This window comes from Peromyscus maniculatus, chromosome 7, assembly GCF_049852395.1.
Source record: "Peromyscus maniculatus bairdii isolate BWxNUB_F1_BW_parent chromosome 7, HU_Pman_BW_mat_3.1, whole genome shotgun sequence".
Lineage (NCBI taxonomy): Eukaryota > Metazoa > Chordata > Mammalia > Rodentia > Cricetidae > Peromyscus > Peromyscus maniculatus.
Window position 1 is genome coordinate 116,892,237 of NC_134858.1, and position 16,764 is coordinate 116,909,000.

At 48.2% G+C, this 16,764-nt stretch overlaps 1 protein-coding gene across 1 annotated transcript; it reads right to left on the reverse strand.

Moving 5' to 3' along the window:
- Positions 1-581: 581 nt before the first annotated feature.
- On the reverse strand, positions 582-15,270 carry LOC102921559 (solute carrier family 22 member 13). The gene is made up of 10 exons (XM_006986734.4): positions 13,212-15,270; positions 3,602-3,705; positions 3,223-3,377; positions 2,839-3,007; positions 2,550-2,670; positions 2,370-2,464; positions 1,989-2,203; positions 1,717-1,825; positions 1,297-1,512; positions 582-1,093 (listed from the first exon to the last, which is right to left on the reverse strand). The coding sequence occupies exons 1-10, from the start codon at positions 13,587-13,589 to the stop codon at positions 1,000-1,002; spliced, it is 1,656 nt and encodes a 551-aa protein (XP_006986796.3). The 5' UTR covers positions 13,590-15,270; the 3' UTR covers positions 582-999.
- Between the last annotated feature and the right edge of the window lie 1,494 nt (positions 15,271-16,764).

Here is a 16,764-nt window from a genome sequence, read left to right on the forward strand (position 1 = left end):
AACCACATGGTGGCTCACAGCCATCTATAATTTGATCTTGTGCCCTCTTCTGGTGTGCAGACATATATGTAGGCAGAACACTGTATATGTAATAAGATTCCTTGAGATCTGGCCTGGGCAGAATCTCCTCTTGGCTCCCAGATATCTTAGCTTCTGAACAGCCCATGAGCAAACACTAAAGATAACCTGCTTAACAGGATCAGCCATAGGACATCTGTAAATACACACAGCAGCCTGTCCCCAACTACCCCATCTCTAAACAAGGGTGAGACAATGGTGTTTCCACTAGCAAACCACACAGAGAACCTCTAAATGACCCATGAGTATGCCGTGGTAGCAGAGGCAGCTCTTAGCAGCCATCAAATGCAGACTGCTGATAAGCCAGGGCATGCTGGGAAATAACAACCAACATCAGCTAAGCAGAAGGAGCTCTGCCCTCTTCCCTACCTACTGGGCATCAAGGCACCGTGGGTGGGGGAGGGGCTGCCCAGTCTCCTCTCCTTGGCAGCCTCACACATGCAAGGCACAAGCTGGCCACTGGCCAGAGAGAAGGGATCTTCAAAGTAAATCCGGCAAAAACATTTTTCTTTGTTAGCCTGCTCCCACAGTTGGCCCCACCGGTGCCCTGTTCTGGGTTTGAGCTGCTTTTATTTCGGAGGGAACTGTTCCCTTCTGTTTGTTTTCTGAGGGCGGAGTATTCCAGACTAAAGGCACAGTGAGACCATAACTCCAGAGACTGTCAAGGAAGACTAAGAGAGACCCAAGCCCCACCTCAGTCATGGTACTGGGGTGTGGTGTGTGTGAGACGTGAGGAGAAAGGGGTACAGTCCATGATACTTCCATTGGGTTCACAGCATGGAGCCGGGGCGTGAACAGGTCATGGTGTGTTGCCTACATGAAGAAGGCTGCCTGGTCCCTGTGTCGTGTGGATCCTGACAAAATTCAGAAGATGGTGTGGGCAGTCCTCTGTTCTTGATGGGCTGACTCTAGCGACCATCATCAGAAGTATGAGCTCTTCACAACAGCCAGGCTCCTATCGGAAGTCCTGCCTGGGGCCTCCGCTTCTTTCCTCGGGGCTGCTGCGTTGTGGGCCCTACAAGGAGAAGTGTGCAGTCAGTGCCTGCACATAACGTGCTCAGGTAGGGGGAACGTGCTCTAAACCAGTCAGGTATCAGTGGTACCAGGGGGCACCATGGTGCCCAGGAAGCCATGAGTAAGCAATGATGGAGTCATGGTGCTGGGGAGGCCTGGCCTAGGGAGAGGGCTCCTGACGTGAGGTCAGAAGCCAGTGCTCACCGTGGTGGGCAGCCCTGCTCCAGGTCCTGGATGGTGTCCTTCAGTGTCTGGCCCCGGGTCTCAGGCAGCAGAGCACACAGGAGGCCTGCCCCGACCGGGAGGCTGCCGAAGATGAGCATGGGGAGGGCCCCGTGGTACTGCTCCAGCAGCATCACAAGCGGTGAGATGATGCCGCCAATCCTGGAGAAGATGCTCACCAACCCCATGCCTGTCTGCCTGGGGAGCAGCACAAGCCTTTGCTCTCACTTCGGCCCCACACTCCGGTCCCGAGAAGGCCACGGCACGCCATGTCTATCTGTCCTCCAGTGGCCTAGGCCTAGGCAGCTCACTGGCTGCCTGTGGCTGGTGGCAAAGGGCCAGGAGGATGGGTGATATTAGATCCCCAGGGCAGAGAACCAAAGTCACCCCAACAGTTCTTACCTGATGATGGTGGGAAAGAGCTCAGCGGTGTACACATAGGATGTGGTGAAGGCAGCCGATGAGGCAAACTTCCCCACCACGGCCAGCACAGTGACCACCGTGGGGAGCCCTGGAGGAGAACGTGGGTCAGCCACACAGAGGGAAGGACACCATCACCTAAGCCCACACACCTCCCTGGCTACTCAAGCACCTCCCCCTCTGTGCCCAAACCCTGGGAAAGCCTTGGTCCTGAAGGGCAGTGTGGCCCTGGCGGGAGGAAGACAGCCTCGTACCTGCTGGGATGAAGATGATGACGATGCACATGATGCCCGCCAGAGTCAGAGAACCTAACTGGCTCCACTTGCGACCCAGCTTCTCCATCAGGAAGATGCTGGAATAGCGGGCAGGCAACTCCACTGCCCCAAATATTAGCTGTGTCAGGTAGATGTCAAGGCCAAAGTCCCCCACTTGGAGGCTGAATCCATAGTACACCAGACTGTCCACAAACCTACAAAGTAACAAGTATCCCTGTCACTGCTGGGTATAGGAGCTCACACCAGGGGAGAGACCACGACACTCACAGAGCCTCCATCCATCCCTCCAGTGACACACTGTAAGGCAGGAGCAGTCCTCTGGCTCTGTCCTCACTGGAGGACAAGGCCCTGGGCACTCACCAGACCGCAATGAGAATCAGGGTCACCTTCCTGAGATGGGGGTGTCTGAAAAGATCCAGGGCGTTCCCCGAGGGGCCTGTCTTCTCAGGGACCAGCTAGAAGAAGGGCAGAGTGAGGGGCCGGGACACAGGCATAGAGACTGGCTTGAGACAGGGTGAGCCTGGGCCTGCTAACAGGTACCTGGCTCAGGAGCTCTGGAGAAAGTGGCCGCCTGTTCACTGAAGCTGCCTTCTGGACCAGCTGTTTGGCCTCCTCTATCTTTCCTTGGGAGAGGAGCCACCGTGGAGATTCTGGCAAAACCCTGTCAACCACACGTGGCTCTGATCCTGAGGTTGACCCCTGTGTAGCCGCCCAGAATTCCAGGGCACACTGAGTCGCCCCCCCCCCCAAGCTCCACAGGTCCCTCCTCTGCGCCCTGCCACAGCACTCCCAACAGATGGTCGCCTGTCACTGCCAAGGGTCTCCCTACCAGAAGTAGAAGACCAGCAAGAAGACTGGTGTGGTGCCTATTAGCTGAAGGAGTCTCCAGTTGCGAACACCATAGGCCAGGCCTGCTAACACCATCAGTCCAATGGCAATGTTGCTCTGGGCCAGGACCATGGCTTTGGTTCTCCAGGACGGCCCCACCCATTCTGAAACTGTGAAGACAAGGCTGAGACAGGGGCGGGACCTGCCCGCTCACCCACCCCTGGTGATTCCCAAATGCCAGACTGTTGGAGATGTGACCCAGCCCCAGCACAGAAAACTGTGACGAGACCTCCTTAGGTGCAGTTGGCTGACACCATCCCCAGAGGCAGTTTCGGGGCTCTCCCTCTGACTCTGGGGAAGAAGGCTCCAGGGCCCAGGTACTCACGCAGGACGTTGGTGCTCAGTAAATACCCAGCGACAGCAGTGGCCGTAGCAAAGCGTAGGGCCATGTAGAGCGCAAAGCTGGACACGAAGGCCGTGGCGATGCTCGTCCCGGCAGACAGGAGCAGCTGCACCAGGAGGGAGGGTCTACGGCCAATCCTGCGTTAGCAGAGGGACACACTGTGAAGCCAGGAGGCCTTCCCAGGCAGGCCTGTCCTCGGCTCTCTGTCAGAGTGAGGAGACAGGGTCTTCCACGGAGCCCCATTTGAAGGCAGGCATGAGGACTTATCTTGATGACTAACAAAACTCCAGGGAATAACCTAACCCTAACCCTGATGGGCCAGCAGCAGGAGCCTAAAGCATGCTGGGTGAGCGGCACATACCAATCGCAGATGGGCCCAAAGATGAGGGCCCCAACGAGGAGTCCAGCCATGAACACTGACTGTGAAGTGCTCTTCAGGTTCTTCCGATCACACACCAGGTCAAACTGAGGCAGAAAAATATTCATGTAAGGTCAAGTGCAGCATCCAGGTCCAACTTCACTTTCTAGGGCCCCACATTTTCCATGTTGTGTAACAAGTTACCCCATAGTCAACACTGTGGGCACAGGACAGTTAAAATCTGTACGGAAATATCATAGCAATCTTTGAATTCTGTCCAATATCACAACTTGCCTAAGAATTCATAAGTCAACATTGGGTACAGTTTTTCCCCTTCCAATGACATTAAATTTACACAATATCTTGTTTGACAGTTGCTTTTATAAAAGCAAATAACTTGTGCAATTCTACATGAAACTAAAACTGAGGGTGGCAGTGTTGGAAGACCAAGAAACTGTGCGCCGGCTGCATGACAGACATCCTATTAGTATGTTTCATGTTCCAGTCTTCTAAAGAACTAAGCAGAGTATTTCTTATTTCTTTTCTTTCTGTTGCTATGGTTAAAAACAAAGCAAAACAAAACAAAACAAAACAAAACAAAACAAAACAAACAAAAAAAAAACCATGACTAAAAAGCAAAAGGGTTTATTTGGTTAACACTCTGAGGTCATAATCCATTGCTGAGGGAAGTCAGGGCAGCTGCTCAAGGCAGAAACAGAGGCAGGAATCATGGAGGAAGGCTGATTACTGGCTACTCACTGGCTAATGCTCAGCCCAAGGCCACCTGCCCAGGAATAGGACCTCCCACATCAATCATCAGTCAAGACAAGCTTATGGACATGGCCACCAGTTAGTCTGACCTGGGAAAGCCCTCTTCCCTGGTGACTCTAGGCTATGTCAAGGTGACAATAAGCTAGCCAGCACAGTGTGAGCTCACATTTTCATTTGTGTATTTTGAGGCAGGGTGTCATGTAGCCCAGGCTGTACTCAAACTCACTTTGTAGGGAGGACAACCTTGAACTCCTCATCTTCTGCCTCCTGAGCTCAGGATCATAGGCATGTGTCACAATGACAGCTTTGTGCATTAATTTTTAAAACAACTACTTGTTAGGGTAAAAATACCATTAAACTATTTGGACTTAATTACTTAATCCATAGAACTGGTAAGTACTTCTTCTGGCACGGAGAGTACCATGTAAAATCATCGACACAAAAAGAATGTAAAATCTGGAAACTTCTGACAGACCTCTACTAGGTGCTTCCTGACAAACAGAACCTGTCTCCTGTGTAAGCCACTCGGGCCCTCCCAAGTTTCATATGTGGCTGTCCAGTTACCTTCAAATGCCCACAGTTTGATCAGAATTCTGAAGAGTACTGGCACATGCCTTTTGGTCAAGACAGATATATATGAACACAAGGAGTCGGAAGAGGGATACAAATCGCCTGGGGAAAATGTCAACACATCCAGAGATAAGCTGACCACACCAGGAAGACCGAATAGAGAAAGTATATGGATCCACACATCCCTGCATATCTACTACAAACACACTGATCCCAACCCTTCCAGGCTGTGGCCCCGAGTGGGAGTTCTGTGTCCCTGTATGGATCAGCCCCTTGCATGAATGCTTAGGTGGGAAGCCATCCTGTGAAGGCTCTTCCAGTGTCACAGCTGTGCACTGTGTGCCAGCAAAGAGTGGGCTCCTACTAAAACATTCACACGGGACCAGGATAAAGGCACGCACCACTCATGCCTAGCTTTATTTCCCACTGTAATTAGATTGCACAAGTGTGAACTTTGTAGACAATGTTGCATCACAATGTCAAAAGGTTGGACATGCCTGGTAGGAGTTTCTTAAGTCAACCAAGTTGTCGACCAAAATTAACCATCCATAAGACTGAAAAGAGCTGTCTCTTGCCTTTTCATAATTGCTATCCCAAATTAAACCAAAAGAGCCTGGCTGGTTAGAAACACTTTTTCCAAAGTCGGACGGCAGCATATGGAGGTGGTATGTACCTGTTGCTGTGCACATAGAAAGAAACGAAGTGAAGCCTGAGAGAATATTTGCTGGGAATGGATTAATGAATAGCTGGACTAAAGCTTACACCTAGCTAGCTGATCATCAATTAAGTAACTTAGCAAGAAATTAACCAATCCAGGAGTTGGTGCACTCACACTTCTCAAGGACAACAGTTCCTTCTGAAGGACTTACAGGATGTGTGGGATGGCGACCTAACTGCTTCTGAGTGAAACCAGACCAGACAGGGAACTCAACTGTTGTTCTTTCCAGTTCCACACAGCCTGATTCTATCTAGTGCCTAGAGGTTGTATCACAGTAAGAATTCACTGAAAATGAGTGAAAGTAGATGGGGTCCTGCTGCCACCAGGCTCCACAGCTGGAGCTAAATGGCTTTGTGTGACCTCGAGCCTGTTCTCCATCCATGCAAAAATGGGGATAAAGTCGACCCTGTGATGTCACCCGACATGATCAGGTCATCTGTAGCACTTCTAGACTAGTGGCTGTTGCATCGGAAACTCCCAGGCAGGGTTGACTAGGATGACTACGAGCTGTGCCTGTGGCCACAAAGCTGATGAGGGTGCAGTGCATTGCAGATACAAATGTGAAGCCACAGAGGCTTCCAAGTCTGGCACCATCTGCCCCCCCCCCCTTAGTTTATGTCCCTTGCAGCTTAAGTCCTTGGGAAAGCTTAACACTGCACCGTTCAGGAGCAGCACCTAAGACTTGCAGGCCCCCCTTCCCGCTGTGAGCCCAGTCTCAGGTAGAGGGATCATGTGGCAGACAACAAGGAATGAAGGGTTCTTCTGTGGGATGCCTTTCTCTAGCTGTGAATATGGTTTGCTCTCATTGGCTGATAAATAAAGCTGTTTGCCAATGGTGAGGCAGAATAAGGTTAGGCGTACATTCAGATTGAAGATGGAGATGAAGAAGGGTGGAGTCAGGCAGATTCTGTGAGCCACCGCCAGGAGAAGCAAGATGTGAGAGAGCAGGTAATGCTGTAAAGCTACGGGGCAAAGCACAGATTAATAGGAACGGGTTAAGTTAAGTTATAACAGCTAGCTAGCAAGAATCCTGAGCCATAGGCCATACAGTTTGTAATTAATATAAGCCTCTTTGTGTTTACTTGGGACGGAGCAGCTGTGGGACTGGGTGGGACACAGAAAAACTTCTGCCTACAAGGTTCCAACCTGGCATGCCAGTCATCACCCTCTTTGGGTTTTAATACATACAGCGAGTGGTTCTGTTCAAGGCCCATGGTGGTGGCCTACAGACTTCCACTCTCGTTTTTTAACGCACATCCCATCTTATCTCCCTCTCCATTCCCTAAACTTCAGTGGCTCTCTCTGGTTTCTAAGGGAAAGTTCCAACACTGCCCCTAAGACCTTTCAAAAGCTAGCTTGTACCTATCTCCCAGATACTTTTATGCCATGACCCCTCAAGTGTGCTGGGCATTTCATGCCTCCAGATTCTTAAAAAAAAAAAAAAAAAGCCATTTTTTTTCTGCATTCCCTTCCCTCCCATTCAGATGCCTTCGGTCCCTGGACAAATCACACTGCTGTGGCTCATTGACAGTGCATCCATTTCTATTCACCAGCCTAGGTAGACAGGGCAGTTAGGCATGTTTTCATTTTACTGAGGTTAGATATCCAGGTAATGTTGCAAAGATACACTGAGAAGGGGAAACATCTTCAAGGGCACACGGTCTATCATAAAACATGCTCTCTTCAAATTAGTGTCGTTTTGTTTCCATTTGAAAATGAAGCCACTCTTTACAGCACAGTGTCTGCTCAAAAGGAGTCCCTTGGGTTGGTCTGCAGAGCCCTTCCTTGTATATGGGAGTTCACACTGAGTGCTGCTCTGGAATAGAGTTTGGGATTATCATTGGAACAGTACACACATTTCCAAAGGTGGTAAAGATTTTCCCTGGAAAATCTGAGGTAGGAGGTAGCCTGTGGGATAGTTAGGCTACCCAAGGCCTAACCTACCCACCACAGGCTAGGTTAATAACTAAGGATAAAGAGAGGCCTCTGAAGCTGGGTGTTGGTGGTGCACGCCTTTAATCCCAGCGTTCAGGAGGCAGAAGCAGATGGATCTCTAAATTCCAGGACAGTCAGGGCTACACAGAGAAACCTTGTTTCAAAAAACAAAAAACAAAAATGGGGGGGGGAGAAGGGGCCCCCTGAGTGGCCAATCCATGGTGAAGAAGCTCAGGTGAATGTCAAATCTGAGATATGTAAACTGGATACAAACAATTCCAGGGAAGCAGACAGCCCTCGTGTGCTGTTGCTGTGATAATCATTATGACCAAACACAACTCAAGGGAGTACAGGGTTTGTTTCAGCTTACAGGTCACAGTCTGTCACTGAGGAAGACCAAGTCAGGAGCTCTGGCAGACCTCCAAGCACAGAGGGGCGGGCAGCACTGCTCACCGGCCAGCTCCAGGCTCTCCGCTACCTTCCTTCTGCCGCTCAGGACTGCCTCCTAGGGGTGGTGCCACCCGCAGTGGGCTGGACCTCCTACATCAACTAGCATTTTAAAAATGCCCCCACAGACGTGTCCACGGGCCACTCTGGCCTGGGCAGTTCTTCAGTTGAGGTTCCCTATTTCCAGGTGAATTTCATTTGTGTCAAGTTGACAATAAAACTAGCCAGGACACTCCACCCTTTCAATCTAATGCAAAAACATGCCACCTGTTAAACTATAGCTTTCCTTTCTTGTTTGTCCCCAGGATCTTACATCAATATCATAACATAAAATACAGGACAACTTTAAAACTCTGTCTTTAAAAAAATTCCAGGGTTTTAAAAGTTCAATGTCTCTTTAAAAATCTAAATTCTCTCAACTGTGGACTCCTATAAAATAAAAAAGTTATATACTTCCTTCCTTCCAAAAAGAAGAACCAGGGCATAGAAATGATTCAACAAAGCAAAGCCTAAACCCACTGTTTTCAGTCCCAATGGTGTAAAGAACTGGCTCTCCAACATCTGGGACTCACTTCTGAACTTCTGGGCTCCAAGTGACTTGGGAAGTCCCGGTTCTCTGGCTCTACCACCAAAACACACACTGCTGGTTTTGTAGGCTCAGGCTGGCTCCACTCCATGCACACTGCTGTCCTCGGTGGCTTTCCCATGCTCCTGCTATTGTCAGTATTCTGAGGTCTCCTCTGCAACTGAGGTTGTCCCTCACCAAGGGCTTCTCTTGGCTTTTCCGCTAGAACTCCAACTGTACCTCACGGTGCCAAATGTGAGCTTCCTTCTGTGATCCTTCAATCCTGGGGTCTCCATGGCAACTCAGGCTAACCTATACTAATGTCCTATCCTGAATTCTCTTTAGGGACTCCAATACTGCCACATGGTTCCAGGCTTGAGCTGCTCCTCAGGAACCCCCCAATCTTGCATCTCTCATTCCTTCAAAATCAGAACTACCTGGGCGATTCTTATATATTGCCAAGTTCATTTACCAGCTTGAGATGAAGCCTCCCTAGCCCCACTCCAGACCATAACTTCTGTATGCTGACTCTGAGGAAATACTTTCCAAAGATTTCATCTTAAAGATGATGGCCTCTATTAATCATAGTTGATTTTTCATCCCAGCTAACCAGCACCCATTGTCCCAGTAAAAAAAGGTTTCATTTTCATACATCCTTAACCTAACCTGACACAACCATAATAGAGTCTCCGCTTCCCTCTGAAACCATGCATCCACTACCTGTGTTTCTCTCAACATTCTCATCTTCCAAGCTCCCACAGAACAGCCCATTAAGCTCTGGGTACTTGATGGGTTTCCCACTTAAAGTTCCAAAATCTTCAACAAGTCTCATAACAACACGGGTCAGGCAAAGTAACAATCCTACCCTGGTACCAACTTTGCTTTTCTGTGACAAGAAATAACTTGTGGTGGAAACGGCTTCCTTGGTATAAAGGTTACAGTTCATAGTCAAGAGAAGCCAAGGCAGGAACCTAAAGGCAAGAGCTGAAGCAGAGAACATGGGAAATGCTGCTTACTGGGCTTGCTGTCAGGCTACCTTTCCTACACAGCTGAGGCCAATCTGCCTAGGAATGGTTCTTCCCACAGTGGGCTGGGCCCTCTCACCAAAATGAGTAATCAAGAAAACGCCTCAGGGATATGCCCACAAGCTGATCTGATCTAGACAACTGCTCAGTAAAGGGGTCACTACTTCCAGGTGACCAGGACACAGACCATCAAATAAACTGTTTTGAGCAATGGAATCATTGTCTCCTGACATCCAATACAACATACCAGTCTCCATGTGAGGACATGCTGTTTTTTCTTCTCACTTATTGTGCATTGTGCACATGTGCATGCCACAGCATGTATATGGAGGTCAGAGGACAAGTCATAGGAGCCGAGTCACCAGGCTTGGTGACAACATCTTTTCCTGCTGAGCCACCTTGCTGACCCTGTGCTGGCTGTTTTTAATGTCTGTGAAGCCCAGGATTGGTGGACGGTCATAGAATCTTGCAGTTTTTGATACTCCAGGACAAGGCTATGAGGGATTGTGGTAGCTGAGTACCTGCAGACAAGTGTATTTCAATGCTCTCCTTGTGCTCATTCAAAACTGTAAAAGAAATGGGGGTCTGGCCGGGCAGTGGTGGCGCACGCCTTTAATCCCAGCACTCGGGAGGCAGAGGCAGGCGGATCTCTGTGAGTTCGAGGCCAGCCTGGTCTCCAAAAGTTCCAGGAAAGGTGCAAAGCTACACAGAGAAACCCTGTCTCGAAAAACCAAAAAAAAAAAAAAAAAGGAAGAAGGAAAGAAATGGGGGTCTGCTATTGTCCAGTTATTTTCTTGATTGCAAGGACCCAGATTGATCTTAGGGATGACCCCCTCTGATTGACAAGCTTGTCAAGAAGACATAGAAGACCATCACATTAGTGATTCCTCAAAAGCTGGCCTTTGCCAGAATAGTGTTGAGCACACAGAGACTATTCTGAGGCCCATGGGAAGACCCAGTGCATGCATCTATTGTAAGCAAGTGTCAATACCCTGGAGCATCCAGGGTAAAAGAGCTTCTTCTGGCAGGCACGGTCATTTGAGTGTGCCTTTTCTGTCACCCATGAGCAGAGCAGATACAGTGTTTGATGGACTCATAAAGTGGATGGCTCCCGTCCTGCCCCTCCTCCTTCCCAAGAGGTTCTGTACGGCTACCTTTCAAATGAAAGCTGTTGGCTGCTTGCTGTTGGAGAGAGACATTAACTTCTAACTTCTTTCACTGATACATGAAGAAAAGGATTAAACTTTTTCAAACAGCAAATATAGGCTGAAGATGGCTCATGGAGTAGACACTTGCTGCTCAACTTGAAGACCTGAGTTCAATCCCCAGGACCCACATAGTAGAAGGATAGATCTGCAACCACCTCCCAACATGCACTAAAGAGCATGCGCACGCGCACGCACACACACACACACACACACACACACACACACACACACACACACACACAAAGTAAATAAATGTAATTTTAAAACAAATGCATTAGGGGCTGGAGATGGCTTGGCAGTGAAGACCACTGGTTACTCATGATTCCCAACACCTACATGGCAGTTCAAAACCACCTGTAACTCCAGCTACACACACACACACACACACACACACACACACACACACACGCACGCACGCACGCACGCACGCGCGTAGGCAAAACACCTATAACACATAGAATAACTTAAAAACAAAGATACACCAAATGGATTGAGCCCATGATTTCAGTGAGTGTTTCCTTTCAGTTATTTGTTTTATGTGTTTAGTGTAGACTTGGAGCCTGACAGTGAGAGACCCATCTGAAGGTTGGGGATAGAGGAAACTGAGGAATGGTGCTAGATGAAGGGTCTATAGGAGACTCTTATGTGCTTCCAGGCCATGAGGAGTCAGGCCTGCTGCCAGGCTGTGGTTGGGTGAAATTACATAAGAGTTCAGCACATGCTGTGGACAAGGTTTAGAGTAGACTCAGAGCAATCTGGAAGGTTCACTGGGCCTTAAAGATGCTGGTGTTTGGCCAGGTGTGCAGAGCAATTCTATGCAATTATAAGGGTACCCCAAACTTTTGAGGGATAATCAAGGTCAGAACCTACTACAAGGTGATGGAGAGCCCTGGACTCGTCCATGCTAGGCTGAGCGAGATCAAGTAATTAGGAGCGTCCTTAAGCCACCTACCTACTTTGGGTGAGGGGGCAGGGTGACAGTGAGAAGAATCCCAGGAAGGACATACCCAGACATAGAAGGATTACTGTCCCATCCAAAAAAGTGAATGTTTCACTTTGGTTAAAACATTGTCTCCAGAGGCTTCTAAAAATGAAATTTTTTACAAATGTGTGTGTGTTGGGGGAGTGAATGTTTAATCCATGGGATTGAGATCCACAGCCATAAACATGATGAGAATGCAGAGATGCTCCTCAAGAGTCCACACCCTTGGGCTTCTGGACTCTCCATGTGTGCTCCCTGATGAAAAGAAAGGCAGAGCTGGACAGTGGGGATCCAGCAGAGCAGCCTGGCTCCATGGTCAGCTTCCTACACTGCCTGAGCTAAGTCATCTCCTCCAACTGTGCCTCAGTCCTTCCATTCTGGACATGGCAACAGTCTGACACAGAGTGCTTTCCAAGGGCCCCTGGGACTCTGGGGTAGCTGGAGGAGAAACTGGTTTATCTGCTTGGATTTCTAAGAGAATAGAGCTAGTAGAAGCAAATGTTTGGTTATTTACACAACAGTCATAGGTTCTGAAGTGTTCTCCAGAATCCTAGAAGCAGACAGGAAGAGACCTAGAAAGAAGCTGAAAAGTAGGAAGCCATGCTGGGTAAACAGGACAGGACGGTAGAGGGATGGATGTGGAAGGAAAGGACATTAGACAGGAAGAGGGCATCAGATATCTGGCATTAGAAGTCTTTGGAATACGGTAACTTATAGCCAGGCAGACTTGCAGAGGGGTACTCCGAAAGACAAAGGGGGCAGTGGATACAGATAAATGGGGACAGAAATAAAGGCAAGTGGCTGGGCGTATGCCATCAACATTTACATGGGTGGTATGGATCCAAACTCAGCAAGGACTTTACCCATGAGCCATCTCCCAACCTCTTGCCAGTTTTTATGCATGTGTTAGTTTCAAGGGCACTCAACAATTAGACAACAACTAAAAGAGGTTATGAAGCACAGCAAACTTCCCATCTGGTCTCTGTGGCCCAGGCCTCCTTCCTTAATGCACTAGAGTTGGATTCAGCTCCCAGACATGCCATCCCTTGTCTGCAACCAGGCTTCCTCTTGTTTTTCTTCTCCATAAAATATCTCCTCTTCTCGTCAACAGTTTATGGGTACCTTGGTGCCACCAGGTTCACAAAAGAACAGGCAAACACGAAACCCTGATGGACAACAAGCCAAGCAGACAGAGAAAATCAGAGAGGGAGAGATGGGCCAACAGAGGATAAAGAGAAACATGGGATGACTAGAAAAGGGGGAACAGGCAACAGATGGCTACATACACACATAGACACAGAAACAGAGCGAGAGGGTGACTAAAGGCACAAGGTCAAACAGAAAAACTGACAGACCCACACAAGTGGACACACAGACAACAAGCTGTCCCACCTCATTCTTCAGGGACTGAGGCTTGTTCTCAGGATAGTCCCAGCCTGAGTCACAGGCCTGGGTCTCATTGAAGCGGTGGCTGAGGATGTCTTGCAGGCTGGCGTTGTCTGGAGGGGGCCGGAACATGAGGCAGGACTCAGGTCTGCCCGCCGTGTCGTTGGGGATGCTGACTGCCAGCTGCTCAGCAGCACTTAGGTTGAAAGTGTGGTTCTTGACCCAGGACACTGAACAGTGGTGAGCCTCATCAAGGACCATGAAGATCTGACTAAACACGAAGAATGCAGACAGGAAGTTGGGGATGCCCATCAGGATGGTCAACTGTAGCTGGAAGCGACCAAATTCGCCCACTTCAGCCATGACCTGGGCAAAGTGAGCCATGTCTGCTGCTCACTCCTTAGTCTAGGAACACCAGGCAGGTCTGAAACTTGGCTTTGGGGCACTTGCTGTTCTGGGCTGTGGTGACAGCTGAGTTAATGCTTAATCCAGTCTTGCTGAGCTCTGCCTCTCTCTCACACCTCTTCTACTAGCTGTAGTCTAAGAAGGTGTTATGGATTGATGTTTAAATGCATCCCCTCAAAGGTCTCATCTGTTGAAGACTTAGTGTCCACCTGGTGGTGGTACTGAGAGGAAGTGCAGCCTTTAGGAGGTGGGGCCTACTTGAAGGAAGTAAGTGGTTTAAGGCATGCCTTTGGAGGAGATATTGCAGCCTCAATCTTTCTCTATCCCTCTGCTTCCAGATTACCATGAGGCTGGCAGCCTTGTTCCAGCACACCCTTCTGTCATACTATCAGGCTTCACCACAGAAACCAGAGCCTGGTGAACAGGAAGTCTCTGAAAACATGAACCGGAATAATTTGCCATCCTTTAAGTTACTGCTGTCCAGTCTGTTGTCACAGCACAGAAAGTCAAGGAGCACCAAAAACTGGCACTGAGAACTAGGATAGTGGCTGTGATAGCATCTCATCAAGTGGTTTAGAGTCTTTGGAAAGGGTTTGCTGAGGATGGTGGGAAGGTTCAGGGGCACAAATAAGCAGTCTTCTTGTAAACAGAGCTTTGTGGATCATTCTGGCAAGAGTACCAAAGACCAGAATGCGGATAGGAATGCAGAGTAATGGCTGCGCTCATGAGGTTCCTGATGGAAGAGAAGTTTAAGGAACCAGACTAGAATCCATCCATGTCACATTCTGGAAAACAAGTACAGACTTGTCTACATTTAATCTGTTCTGTGACGTTGTGATGCTGAGTTCAAAGACAATGGGATGATGAATCCAGTAGAAGAAATGTCATGGCAGTACATATTCAGGCAACAGCATAGGTATGTACTGCTGGCTGCTTTCGGGTCGGTTACTGTGAGAATTAGGAATAAAAACTGAGGTATAAAGATTTGAAAAACTTTGACCAGCAAAGAGCAATTAATGTTGGGCCACACTTTAAAAAGCCAAGCTCTTTTCATTGGGACAATAAGAAAGATGCCTTAAGAGCAGCTTAAGAATTGGCCCCTCCCACTCCAGAGTAAAGTTGTAAACTCACTTGAAGGGCTTTGCTTTGAGAAGACAGTGCTAGGGTGCCTTCCACACACAGAGCAACCTAAGGAAACATTTGTTGTGCTCAGACACTCAAGACCTGAATGGTTATGTCAGCCACGGTCAAAGGAGGACCAATGACCTCTACAACGGGCGGCAGACCTTGGAATAATCTATATGGTCCTGTGCTGTGGGATGTTCTGTATGTCCTGTGGGAGCCCTTCTTGGGTTCTTTGTGGCGTTACCCAGCAGGTCCGCATAGAGGATGATTAGGACCATGGGCCTGAGTGCAGGTGTCTGAGATGGTCTGCACTTGGCTGTGCTGGGGGATGGTTTGTATGTCAAGTTGTTCTGATTGATCAATAAATAAAACCTGATCGGCTGTGGCTAGGCAGGAAGGATAGGCGGGACTAACAGAGAGGAGAAATAAAAGGACATGAAGGCAGAAGGACTGACTGCAGCCGCCGCCATGACCAGCAGCATGTGAAGATGCCGGTAAGCCACCAGCCACGTGGCAAGGTATAGATTTATGGAAATGGACTAATTTAAGTTATAAGAAGAGTTAGCAAGAAGCCTGCCACGGCCATACAGTTTGTAAGCAATATAAGTCTCTGTGTTTACTTGGTTGGGTCTGAGCGGCTGTGGGACTGGCGGGTGACAAAGATTTGTCCTGACTGTGGACAAGGCAGGGAAACTCAAGCTACAGTCCTGGCTTTGTAGTTGTACAGAATTTGAAAGTTACCAAATCATGGGGGTCAAGGAAAGTCTGTGAGGCCAAACTATGTGTCTTGGTTTGGGTTTCTATTGCTGTGAAGAGGCACCATGACCACAGCAACTATTTTAAAGAAAAATAATTAGGAATGGATTACAGTTTCAGAGGTTTAGTCTATTATTGTCATGGCAAGAAGCAAGGCAGCATGGAGGCAGACATGATGCTGGAGAGGTAGCTGAGAGTTCTACATCTTGATCTGCAGGCAACAGGAAATGAACTGTCTCCCACACTGGGCCTTGAGCATATGAAACTACAAATCTTGCCTAACAGTGACACATCTACTCCAACAAGGCCACACCTCCTAATAGTGCCTCTCCCTATGGGCCAAGAATCCAAGCACATGAGTCTCTGGAGGTCATACTCCTTCAAACCTCCACATTCCATCCCTGGCTCCCATGGGCCTGTAACCATAACATAATGCAAAATGCATTTAGTCCACTATGTGTTTTGGGGTTGAAGTCTGTTCAGGAAGCTGTTGAATAAGCAATAACTTAAGCCATGAGGATGATACAAGGCTGTAATGGAGACCCCAGGAATTTAAAGATGGCTGGAACATGAAATATTAAGGAAAACCACACAAATTGAGCAGATACAGTCTAGAGTAGTGGTCATGTGGGATGCAGACAGCAAGACTGTAAGGGGGAAGCTGTCCAAATCCTCTGGTGCTCACATCATACCACCATGTGCCCCACACACTGAACATGCGAACCCACGGGTCCTGTATAAGGCTCCTTTTCCACGTGATCACTAGCATTTGTTGTGATTTGCTTTCTTAATAATAGTTGTTTCAACTGGGTGAAGCATAAGCTCAATGTAACTTCCTTATGACTAATGATATTGGACATTTCTTCATGTATTTATTAATCATTTTTGTTTTTTGAGAAATGTCTTTACATTTATTTGCACATCCATTGTTTGCTCTTTTGGGGAAAGGGAGTGATTTTAGTTCTTTATATATTGTGAATAATCATCCTGTCCAATGTACATACAGCACAGATGTCTCTCATTCTGTTGATCATTTCCTTTGTTATGCAGGGGCATTTTAAGGTCAAACAATTCCATTTGTCAAATCTTGTAATCATTTCTTGTACTGGTGGAGTCCTTTTTGGAAATTCCTTGCTTATACTTATATCTTGAAGTGCTTTCTCTACATTTTCCTCTTGTCTTAACAGGTCTTCAGGTCTTACAAGGTCTTTGATTCACTTTGAATTAATTTTCGTCCAGAATGATGGAGGCAGAGTTCTCTGTGTCTCAGCAG